Source organism: Hypomesus nipponensis, chromosome 15, assembly GCF_054491055.1.
Source record: "Hypomesus nipponensis isolate SF chromosome 15, ASM5449105v1, whole genome shotgun sequence".
NCBI classification, from domain to species: Eukaryota; Metazoa; Chordata; class Actinopteri; order Osmeriformes; family Osmeridae; genus Hypomesus; species Hypomesus nipponensis.
Window position 1 is genome coordinate 12,847,737 of NC_140375.1, and position 12,073 is coordinate 12,859,809.

At 42.3% G+C, this 12,073-nt stretch overlaps 1 protein-coding gene across 6 annotated transcripts in view; it reads right to left on the minus strand.

Moving 5' to 3' along the window:
* Positions 1 to 163: 163 nt before the first annotated feature.
* Positions 164 to 12,073, minus strand: part of frya (furry homolog a (Drosophila)) — a 42,702-nt gene continuing 30,792 nt past the window's right edge. For 3 of the 6 annotated variants that reach the window (XM_084673566.1, XM_084673569.1, XM_084673567.1), the window contains exons 45-61: positions 11,876 to 11,973; positions 11,553 to 11,723; positions 11,272 to 11,412; positions 10,485 to 10,664; positions 9,406 to 9,570; positions 9,027 to 9,101; positions 8,757 to 8,927; positions 7,419 to 7,619; positions 6,318 to 6,455; positions 5,345 to 5,505; positions 4,269 to 4,476; positions 3,793 to 3,942; positions 3,598 to 3,696; positions 3,432 to 3,515; positions 2,139 to 2,249; positions 1,625 to 1,992; positions 164 to 1,523 (exon numbers count right to left, since the gene is read on the minus strand). In XM_084673566.1, coding sequence (XP_084529692.1) covers positions 1,265 to 1,523; positions 1,625 to 1,992; positions 2,139 to 2,249; positions 3,432 to 3,515; positions 3,598 to 3,696; positions 3,793 to 3,942; positions 4,269 to 4,476; positions 5,345 to 5,505; positions 6,318 to 6,455; positions 7,419 to 7,619; positions 8,757 to 8,927; positions 9,027 to 9,101; positions 9,406 to 9,570; positions 10,485 to 10,664; positions 11,272 to 11,412; positions 11,553 to 11,723; positions 11,876 to 11,973 — 2,780 coding nt within the window. In that variant the 3' untranslated portion in view covers positions 164 to 1,264. Of the gene's footprint in view, positions 1,524 to 1,624; positions 1,993 to 2,138; positions 2,250 to 3,431; positions 3,516 to 3,597; positions 3,697 to 3,792; positions 3,966 to 4,268; positions 4,477 to 5,344; positions 5,506 to 6,317; positions 6,456 to 7,418; positions 7,620 to 7,671; positions 8,443 to 8,756; positions 8,928 to 9,026; positions 9,102 to 9,405; positions 9,571 to 10,484; positions 10,665 to 11,271; positions 11,413 to 11,552; positions 11,724 to 11,875; positions 11,974 to 12,073 lie in introns of those variants that run through there. The other 3 variants (XM_084673568.1, XR_014729880.1, XM_084673570.1) reach the window with 3 other exon arrangements.

Genomic DNA, 12,073 nt, shown 5'->3' on the forward strand with positions numbered 1-12,073 from the left:
ATACGTTTCTAAAACGTAAACTAAATCGGATCGGTCTGCACTAAATTAGTAACTTTTACTAAAAAGTTCAAAATACAAAAAAATACTACAAAAAACAATCCGTGAATATCTTGGACTATTGATTCTTTATGACTGTCGACAAAGGAAAGAAGCTGATTCAACATTGTTGATATTATTTTTCCTTTATTGTTACAGATGTGTACAGAACACCAAAGTACAGTACGATGGCAAAGGCGATAGTATTTACAAGCTGATAGCTACAGGAACAATCCCTAAAGAAATGTACAAATATGCATATCCTTCAGGTGGTTACATGCATACAGTTATATTGTCTCTACTGTAAATAACATAAAAATAAAATCTTAAAAGCATGAGAAAAGCTCCAATTTATGTACAAATGTAACTCTCAGTTAAAATACTATCTTATATTCAGAAATATCTATTACACTTTAAAGTACACATAATTTGCATGCCTGGCAGTTTTACAGACAGAATAATAACATTTGTTTTCAGTCTATAAAACAAATGGATTACAAGCATATTTCTTTCATATAAATAATTCTCTTTTATGCAAATATAGCTACACAGTAGAAAGATAACAGATAACCCTTAGCGGCATCTAGTTTTTTGAGACAGTAGATTTGCAGCATGTCAAAGTTGATGAGCGTGTTGAATATGTATACATTATGCTGAGCAGTGTTAGGGATGGTAGTCTGATTACAGTTAAACACACACGCGCACACACACACACGCATCACTTCACGACATATAACAAAATATCAGCGTCATTTTACCTGTAATCCAAAATTTCAAGTTGCTAATAGCACTGAAATTGAAAAAAAAAAACATTCTCTCATGATACAGTAAAAGTATTTCACTTCTGTGAAGCATTGCACATTTTCCCTTAACAATTCAAAAAAGATATACTGTATAAGGAAGAATAAGTTAATAACTTTGGTATGTCTTTTGTTATATGTGAAAGTTGCTGACCTCAGTAGCATGGGGCCGCTTTGGGAAATTACCCAAAATGATTAGTGCAATAAAAACCAAGGTTCCAGGGGCCCACATAACGCACACTCCCACAGTATTGCTGCACATCTGAATGTGTGATATTCAGGGAGGTTATTTACTGGTAGGGGCATTGTGAGGTCTGTTCCATGAGTAAGTGAAGCTTTTAATGACCAATGTGAAGACAGCAGCAATCCTAGGCGGGTGTGGAGGCTGGGTATGGGACAGGGCACTGAGCAAGGTCTGAGGTCAGGGGTCAAAGACTGGAGCCGGATACTCTGGAGTCTGGGAGAAAGGTTGTGATGGCTCCATAGCCCTGGGCTCTGCGGATCATGTCCCTGATCTCTCCATTCAGCTCCATAAGCCTGAAACAGATCTCTGAGAGATCCTGCTTTGAACCCACCAGAGCAAAAGTTCCTGTCTGACCCAGTGTTTGATGCCTAAAGTAAACATTCAGTAAGGTCTGGCTTTCATCCTCAGAACGGCTGCCAAAGATGTCGTTCGGCCACAAACTCCTGCACAGGACAGCAGGATTGACATTTTAAACTTTCAACCTCTCAGATTAAGTAAATATATATTCTCAGAATCAGAAGCATAACTAAAGTTTTCTCCTTACCTGCACTCTCGGATGGTGCGCACAGCTGTGAGGAACTCGCTGTTCCTCAGAGCCTCCAGGATGGCCTGCACGGCCACCTCGGGGCAGCTGAAGCTGGGCTCAAAATGGGAGGTCTCCAAAACTGCAGGGTGAGTACTGCTCTCTAGGGCTGCAAGGTCAGAAGTGCTCTCTAAAGCTGCAGGGTCAGTACTGCTCTCAAGGGCTGCAAGGTCAGAAGTGCTCTCTAAAGCTGCAGGGTCAGTACTGCTCTCAAGGGCTGCAAGGTCAGAAGTGCTCTCTAAAGCTGCAGGGTCAGTACTTGTCACTGAGGCTGCTGCTGTTCGCAGGTTGCCCTTCAGCTCATCCAGCTCTTTGGACATGTTTGATAGCTGACAGTGGAAAGAGAGAGAGTGCAATTAGCCCCTTCATGTTCTTGATCTACCATCAAGGGGAGTGTATATCAGCCAATTAATCTATGTAAAGGTATTATGTGTGATAATATGATCTATTCTCTGTATTATCTATATGTACATACCTCAGGAGCAGAGCTGATTGCATGGACCTGGCCAATCAGTTTACAGTAGGACTGAAATAGCAGCAGCAGTTGAAAGTGGAGCTTGTAGAGTCGTTGACAAAGCTCCAGTTGCTGGACAAAAAGAAATGCAAACATGTCAAAATGAATAAAACATCAAGTGAAACAGAAGTTTTACCATTGCAAGGCATTTTTTATTATATTCCAAAAAGTACACTTGATTGAATACTTCATGTCCTTAAGACATGTTTGGGCTATAGACTACAGCAATATTGTATATATTTTCCTGGGTATTACAGCCAACCAAGCCCTGAGTACTCTGCCAATGTCTTGTGAGATGAACTTCTCGCATGAAGCTTGTGTCAGCATGTCAACATCAGTCATTCACTTGAACAAGAGAGCTTCTGATCTCAAACACTTAACCACAAAACAGGAATTAGTCAATGTTAACTTACTGCCAGAGATTCCATTTGCTACAAAGCACGCGTGTTACAAGACAAGAAAGAGTGAAGGGAAGTAGAGAATCAATGGAAGGCATGCACCTGTTCTATCAGGTCTATATAATTGAACAGTATTCAACAAGCCACACATGCACAAAGAGAGAAAAGAGAGAAAAGAGGCAATAGTTTATAACAGTGTGAATTAAACTCAAGTAAGGCTCCTTTAAAGTTATAAAGCCAGGCAGAAAATAATTTTTTCGCTTTGTTACTGTAGCCAAATTAAACAGACGCACTGTCACTCTGCTGGGAGTTTTGTCATGTATTATACCATACCATTACTAGTTGCATGTTTTGTTATACACTACAGTACAAAAAGCAAGTATAATAGTTAAATTATTTGCAGAAAAATCTGCAAATCAAGGGAACCTGTTCCCACGCCCAGCAGAGTTGTACATCGTAATGAGGTGCCACTCAGATGCAAGCTTCAATGTTGAAGTTTGAATGTATTGAGAAAATGAAGGTTGATCACTCACAGAGCTACCACAGAGTAAACGAAAGGCAGGAAGTGTGAAAGATTAATTGAAATGGAATCTGTAGTACCTTCAGTAATGTTAATAACTGTATTAACAGATACACACAACACCCGATTATAGATCAGAACAGAAATATCAAAGCATTATAGGAAACTGCAACTTCTATAACTGTAAGTTCAGCAGTATTTAAAGACTTTTGTTTATAGGACTAATCATGTTGGTTTAGACACACAATATGTTAAGCCTACTTAAAGTGCTGCATTCAATACATGACCTCTAAAACCTCCTGGAGGGTTGTGATAATTGACCACAGAAGCATCTACCTTGTCATCATATTCCCCAGGCTGGCATGCGACAACTGCTCCATCAGAGGTCCTGGGGAAAGAGGCCTTGCAGCTAGTCAGCCACTGTTGACAAGAAAGGATTACAAGTCAGTACCAACACTGCTCAGCTTGACCTTTTGTGATTTCAAATCAAATTATTTCTTACAGATATAGCTGCTTCCTTTCTGTTGTTGTAAGTGTCAAGGTACTCTTGAAGCTCCAACACACTGAATTTCATTTTTTCCAGAAGCCCGTAAGAGATGATCTGGTAAAAAAAAACAAAAAAACACAATATTTTAGTACTGGTTATGTCACAAACTATTAAGCCTACAAAAGAATCAGATGACGAAATACAACTTACTGTGTCTGCGTCGATAAACAGTGTTGGACACTCGGAGCATGAGGTCAGCATCTGAGAGGACCTCAAAAACTTTGACCCTATTCCTCGAAGCCCGTCGCCAAGGTAGCCGGCAGCGTCGCATGTCAATAAGCAGAACTTCCTCTGAATATTCTGGAATGCAAAGCCAAGCATGACTGATGCACACAGAGCTGTTGTCAGAGTTAATCAAAAGCTATTAGAGATACACATTGTATTTTTCTACTAGGGGATTTCCTTGTCAGCTTTGGGCAATGAGTTGAACTAACCACATTTAATGAATCACCAGGTGATTATAGAGTACAAGATAACCACAGAATACCTTCTTGCCTACTAATAACCCCCCCATGTTCATCCCATTGCTCCTAATCTTCATCATTCAGTAAAGTAATCCTGTTCTATACAGAATGTGAGTGGTCTGACTTCACAAGCCCCAGAGCCAGTATCACCACTGCTGCTACCTGGAACAGTGAGGAGAACACATGGAAGGTGTAGACTGCACAGGAGCCATCAGAGTCAGACACCAGCTGGTTGATGTGGCGGCGCCAAGCCTCCTCTGCGTCATCACACATGGCCGGCTGGAAGGCAGCGAGGATGGCAGAGAAGAAGGGGGATGGAGGAGGGGACGAACGACACTCCAGAGACTCCTCTCTCTCCTCCTCGCTCAGACTGTGAAGGCCACAAATAAGCATGTTTATACATCTTGAGGGATGCAGGGAACAGTGGCAAGGAATGTGCAGCTAAACCAGAGGCGTTGTTAGACATAAAACTCTACTGGGGCACAGGCCCTTAATTCATATCCCTTTTTTTTCTTTCAAGCTTGCTGCGCACAATGCACTACTAGGCTACAGAAACTCCCCTTGCTTAACCCACTATACAACAGTTCAGGGACGCAAATTTGATATCAGCTTTGGAAGGGACATCAATAGTTTTTATGCAAGCAAGCAAGCACATTTTTTTGCTTTAATTTGGGAGCAAATAGTGTTTTTTCTTGCTTCATGTAATAATGTTTTTATGTTTCAGTAAAAGTAAGATGATCAGTAGGTATCATTTCAAACTATCTTTAGTTGTGTAATGTTTTCTTAGCCTACCTCAATTTTGATTGTGTGCAGAGTCCGACACCTGGACTTCTGTGTACGTGCTGCAGTGGCTGTTAGACATGCTCAGAAGAGCGCGCTGACATGGAATTCTGCATGCATCGGTTTGTGTTTTCGGTTAAACACTTTTACAAGTGTTGATTGGGATACTGCGTTTATTTTTTCCGGGATTATTAATCGAAATGAATGCACTGACTAATAAAGTAAATTGTAAAAACTCAAACTTTAGATTTCACTGGGGCACGGCAGATTTATACTGGGGCACGTGGCCCAGTAAAAAGGGTCTAACGACGCCCATGAGCTAAACCATTAGGAGCATATTTTATCTAGCTAACATAATGTAGCAACATATCCTCAGCTATATGCTAAAGTGAGGTCAATATATGTAGCGTTAACTAACCCTTATCACAGTAAAGATCACTCAGGTTTACTGTGCATACCTGGGCAGACAGTTGGTCTCAAGGTCCAGTTCTCCTTTGAAATCTTCCTGAGTCATGTCCAGCGAGAAACTGTCACTGCAGTTAAACCCAGAAGGAAGTTCGGAGATAGAGAGAGAGAGATTGTCTTCCTTGGCATTACTGTCCTCCTCTTCTGTCGACAGCTAGGAAAGACAAAAAAAGTAGTGCTCAGTGGCAAAATCAGGGACGCGATGTAATAACACAGTACTACTATGACAGGGAATATGCAGTGATACTCAATGTTCTCATCAGCCCTTGTTGTTATTTTACATAATAATTAAATTAACAATATTGGGGTAAAATGGGTACACTAACCTTTCCAAAGGACAAGGACAATCTTTGCAGTGTTTTGTTCTTTTATTTTAGGTGAGAGTAGACAAAATATGCCAAATTGTGTTGTATGAAATGTTTGCAAACCAGTGTGGTCACAGACACTCATGTTTTTTGGGCAGACAATGTGTAACCTTACTCCCCTCCCACATGCAAAGGCTTGTTTAGTTATTGCAAAGAGACACCCACACACAAGGTCTACACATTGCCTTAAACAGACACAGCAAAAGAGCAATTTCCTGTTGCTAATGTACCTACAGTGAAGAAAACCCCTACCAGCCAGTAATACTTAGGCGTAAAACAAATGCAGCATGGACAAGCCCATAGCAGGCTTAAAAAACGTTGAGTTACGTTGCAGCTATTAACATGCACTAGAAACTATAAAGGACTGGACCCAGCCATATCTTTTAGAGAGGAAATGTTGAAAGTTTACAGAAACATACCAGTAATACCTCTGATAAAAAAACATGCATTTCTGAAAGCATTCTCAGAATCTCCCAAAAGAGATAGGACAGAGGAGCAGATTCTATTTGGCAGCATTAGTGAAGAATTCCAGTACGGAACTGCGATAGGAACAGGACTCAGCACGCCCCCAGATCTCAGACACTCTGAACCCCTTATTCACCCGTGGCTTCGAGTCCTCGGGCAGTGAGACATCGAAACTGGGCTCTCTGGTGTTCAGAGGCTGAGGCTCAGCAGAGTCGCAGGAGGGGGACAGAGAGTCCATGTTAATGAGCTCCTCGGTGGGAGAAAGGTTGACAATCTGAAACAAGGAAAGTTGGGGTTGGAGTCCTTACAGAAAAACCTTACATCATGCAATGTTAGCCAATCACTGTACGTTAGCCCACTCATACTTTAATAGCATTCTTTGTGAACTTTAAGAAGTAAAGGGCATCTGAAAAGCAAAGAAAAGCACCTTGAACTACAACAATGATACACTGCTTTTAAAAGAATATAAGCATTGAGACGCATCTATGAAATACCACTGGCTAGAAGCCCATGCATCAAAAGCTGTGGTTTAATGCTAACCACTAGGGTTCAGGGATCTGTCTACAAACACTGAGGGGAACAAGAAGTGTTCGATCAAAAGAGATGAGAGCGATAGCTTCTGTACAGTATACAATGTTATAATGTATGCATATTAGGGGTATAGCGGTACATGTATTCGTACTGAAGTGTCACAGTATGTCACAGGTGCATGCAGTCAGACATCAATTACATCTGAGTCATTCACAGGTGTGTCTACTTTATGGAAACAGATTATTTGATTGATCTGATGAAATGAGCGAAAATGCTGCACAATTTTACCTCATCTGTCTGTATTTTATTTCAGGGAGTTTGAGAAATGCTCGCGGCAAGCTCGTGTCAACGCTCATAGTGTAAAACAGGGGCACTGATCCCATTTCAGATCTCAAAAGTCCCAAATTAACAATGTGAGCCATTTTCACTGTCGTGTCGACAAGACTTTGGGAACAGACTAACATAGGGTTTAGGATGTGGCATTGAAGTATATGAAAATAAACCTAGCATTTGGGATTGGTCGCTTTTTCTTTTTGCACCGAACTTCTATCGAATCGTGACCTCAAAACCGCGGTACATGCCAAACCAATACTTCTGTGTACCGGTACACCCCTCGTGTATTTATATACTGTATGTCAAAATGGCGCATTATGTACATCAGATACAAATTTCTTGCATCACCTGAAAGTCACAGACATTGACTTACAATTTGTGAATGTGAGAGGATCTGGCTGGCAGTGAGGGAGTCTTCCTCGGAGGACTCGTCAGAGTCTTGGTGGGTGATGTTGCTGAGGCTAGGCAGGCTGCCTGACAGCTGGCTCTCTTCCAACAGCTGTAGGTCACTCCTGTCCAGACTGTCCATGGAGCGTCTCCGCACCCCCCAGTTAAAGTTATCCCCAGTCTCGCCCTGCAACACAGCACAGACATGAGTAACAGGTTTCTGTGCAGACTCATAGTCATGCAGTGCTGGTCTGGGAATGGGGGTAGTCCTTGAGACAGGTCTGTCCCCCCCCCCCCACACACACACACTAGCAGAGTTGGGAAATGGACTGTGACACTACGTCAAAAGCCCTCCAAAATAGACAGAAAAAGGAAAAGCTGAGTAATGAGGCTGAACAGTGTTTGACAACTGGAACTCAACACAGCTGATTCCCTTCTACTACCGGCTGGAACATTCAATATCTGCTTTCAATAGCAGTTCTTAGGATTACAGCACAATGCATAAAGTGTTACATAAAATGTGATTTTTACTGTACAAATGATGATACTGTGATAGAGATTAGTTTTAAATGGCGCTGATCAAGGTTGAGTAGTACTGCAAGGTAATATTAAATAGTTGAAGGGCAAAAAGAAAGCAGATATCTGTAAGTAAGTAAAACCTGGTTGTGTGTGATGTATGCTGACCAAGTATTTTATTTTAAGTAGTGGTAACATGATACTACATTTTTTTAAAGCCAATACAGTCTAAGAATGGCTTGTGCTACCATGCATATGCATACTTGTGACTTGTTCTGCTCAAAATGGAATCTAAACTATGAAGAAAAGTTTAAAATAACTCCAAGTGATGACAGTTAAACACACTACCAACACTCCAACCACTTCTGCATAACTTAATGCATGCAGAGTGCAGTTTCACATTCCGGTAACAGTTCACTGTGTAATCTATGCTACACCATACACCACACAAGACAGAATTAGCATAGCAACATGGCAGAACTTACCTGGAGCTCCTGGATGGCGTAGACAAAAACAGAAGAAGAAACCATATTACACAGAGCAGGAAGGGAGGAGGAATCAGAAGCACTCACAGAAATCAAGTGAGACGGACATCTGAGATGATGCAGGTCTGAGCTCTGATTGCATTAAGCTGACAGCAGCAATATTTTGTCATGCTTTCTTATCACCCACAGAGCCTTCACATGGTAAACTGAGACAGTACTATAACAAGCACTTGCAGTAAAGCAAAGCTACAGAGTTAGCCAAAATAGTATAGGAAAGATAATCTCTTGCTGGTTGAGACACTACCGTAGAACAGAAAGCTCACCTCTCCATCCTCCAGCTCCACATCCAGGAAGTCAAAGTCTCTGAAGACCCTGAACTGCTGTTCAGAGGTGGTGTCGTCCATGTTGTCAGTCTCCCTGGTGCCCTCATCGGAGGAAACAAGGCTGGGCTGGAGCTCCATCAGGTCCAGATCCCCACAGCTGGAGAAGATCACCTGGAGATGGGGTGACACAGGGTTAATATAAGGGCTCCATGATCAGGCGTAGTGTTGCTAAGTGTTCCATGGGCTGGCCTTGATCACACAGTCTCTCACCGAAGGGTTTTTCCTGAGCCCTACTTCCTGTCCACACAAAGACAACACCTTCACCAGCTTCTCCCTGGTTCTCTTCTGCAGAGGACAAAGAGGACACAGTCAGGAGGCACATAGTTCACTCAAGCTCAGCCAAGTCTGTAGTTTATTTGTAGAAAACTACAAATAAGACAACAAATAAGATTACAACATCATCTACTTTTGACTTACTGAAGTTCAACTCTTGACCAGATTATGTCTGGAATCAACATTTGGTTGAAATATTTTTTTACCGTGAACACAACTATCCAGAATGCTGATAGATCTTATTTCAAGGGAATATAGCAGTGGAACCATGATGCCAGTTTTGGCAACATAGAAGCAGACCCTTTCTGCAGCTCACCTGAGAGGACTGAGGCCTCTTCCAGCTGACGGGCACCAGGACATTGTTGGAGTTTGATCCTGAGGAGGTGGACGAGGTGCTACGAGTCACGGCTGTGGCCCTCGTCTTCCCATTCCGCCCTGGGGAGTCTTGAAGATCATCATACCTCCGGCCAATCACTGGGGTCTATACAAATAAACAGAGAGACAGACAGACATGAGTCCCATGTGTAGCTGAGGTATAAAGAAGAGGCGCTTGTTGCAGTAGATAGATCCATGTTCTCCATGTCAGATCTCCTGGCCTTCCTTCTGGTATTTCTTTCTCTGCTTCAAGACACACAAATTTGACGTAGCTTCATTAGTCCTCCAATAGGTGGCAGTATCAACATGTCTCCCTGGGGCAGCTCCCTGCCAGGCGGCTCAGTAAGAAACATGGAGAACAGATGTAGCTTATTCAATTCACCTGCAGTCAATTATATGGATTCCTCCTGCCTCGAGAAGCAAGCTGCTGCTCATTTTGTTTTCTCTTTCACGTCAGTCTGTAAATATGGGTATAGGTATTTGTCTGAAAAACTAGTCTGTTCATGTTTCTCTCAAGCTATAATGATCTGGCTGTTTGCTGTCCTGCCCAGTGCGAACTCCCTCTGATTCACATACAAAGGACGGCAAAAAGACTGACATCATTTCCTGCTATTCATAAACCACACAAACAGCTCCCTGTTCAGTTCCCACACATGCACCACCCTGTCTCTCACATCACTGTCCAGCCCTGCACAGCCGAGATAATTGTGTTTACTTTTTAAGCTTTCAGGCTAATCTCAAGGGGCTTTTCTAAAAGAAATATAATTAATGAAAGAAAAGGAAATACATTTTCCCTTTCAAAAAAAATCACATTTCTGACAGAACACCACACCCTGGAAAACAGATAAAACCCTGTGGCCCACTGGTAAGCTGTAATGTTCAAAACAGCTCAATACACAAAATAAATTACCTCTGTGAATGGCTTGGCTCACACAGCGTGACACAGAAGTTTCACAATTACACTGATACAAATAGAAAGCGAGATAGAGAAAAAAAGGAAAAAAAAAGACTAGGCCTGACCTCTGAGATGTCGAAATGGAAGTCCAGTGTTTTTCCAGGCAGGGCCTTGGAAGAGCGGTCCCACAGACGGCTGACGTCCACGTAGGAAAAGTCAGCCTGGGGAGGAGATGGCTGGACCAGGCTGGCAGAACGAGACACCACTAGCTTCAGGATGTTCAGAGCTTCCCTCCAGTGGGCCGTCTACGAGACAGACACACAAGAATTCATATCCACACCCACCCAAGCTATTTATACACACACTCACCAACAGGCACACATAGTAACCCGCTTGCAAGCAGCAGAACATAATAAAAACATGTCAATATCTTTATCAAATAAAAGTTTTTCATCTAGTTACTTTAAATCAAATATGGAAACACGAAGCAGAGCAAAATGGATGCATTGTACAGTAGACTGAAGGGAGGGACGGCAGCCAGGAGAACAGGCTGTTTATGGAGGGCTGTTGGGTGTGTCTCCAGATTTACTGCTCAGATGCAAGACTGAGCTTGGCTCACAGACAGAGGCTTATAATTCCTTGTCAGACAACCCTACCAGTCATAATATGAACATGCAGATATTTATATATTTATAGTGTTCCTTAATCACATCCCTGATGCCAAACCAAGCTGCTACTGTTGTATGAGAACAATTGTTTAACATCTAATATACACCTGAGAACAAAGCATATGTAAAACTATTTAGGTGGGGAGAATCTCACAACAGGCTGCTTTACGTGTTTTTGTTTAATCTTTTTCCTTAGAAAATTTACAGAAATACAGAAATCTATTTGTACAGTAATTCATCTCACCTGCACAAACTTCTCAATGGTCTTGAGGACCTCCATATTGAAAGGCTTTGCCTGAATGACGCTTAGGTCCATGTGACTCAATAGGCTGTAAATGATCTGCAGCAGGGTCTGCTGCATGCTGGGAAAGCCCTTCTCCAACAACTGTACAGGAAACATGACAGAACAGTTAAGGCCTGGAGGACTTAGGACATAGTGTTCAATACATTAAGAAAGTATTGGTCTTAGAGTGGTGTCATGGAGCCTCACCAGAACATGGTCAAATACAGAACATGTATACAAACCTCAGCCATATAAGTGACCATGTTGAGTGTGATATCGCTGAAGGCCTCATGAAGATAGCGACACACAACATTGACCCAGGAGAAACAGTCTCGTGTGTAGGAGTGTGTTTTGTACAAGGTCATCACATGGGCCAGGTTGGACAGTTTAGCATTCTTTTCCTCAAGGCATACCTAGCCATATAAAGAGAGAAAGAGAGAGAGAGAGAGAGAGAGAGAGAGAGAGGGGGGGGGGGGGACAGAAAAAGACAGTGTGTAATGTAAAACATGCCTTTAACTGACAGTCATTAATCACATGGTTCATGTCGTTTGATTTGTGGTCAAACCTGGGCTATCCTCTCAGCAACGTCTTTACAGAACTGAGTAGGGCCATCAAAGTTCTGCACCAGATGTGGGAGCAGGCAGAGAACGTTCAAGGGGAACCCTGAGTGACAAACAGAACAGGTTATAGAACAGCAGGAACAGAGGGAGAGAAAGGGTTCATGTTCTCTCGGCTATGGTTGTAAAGCATGTTCCTGGAGCTT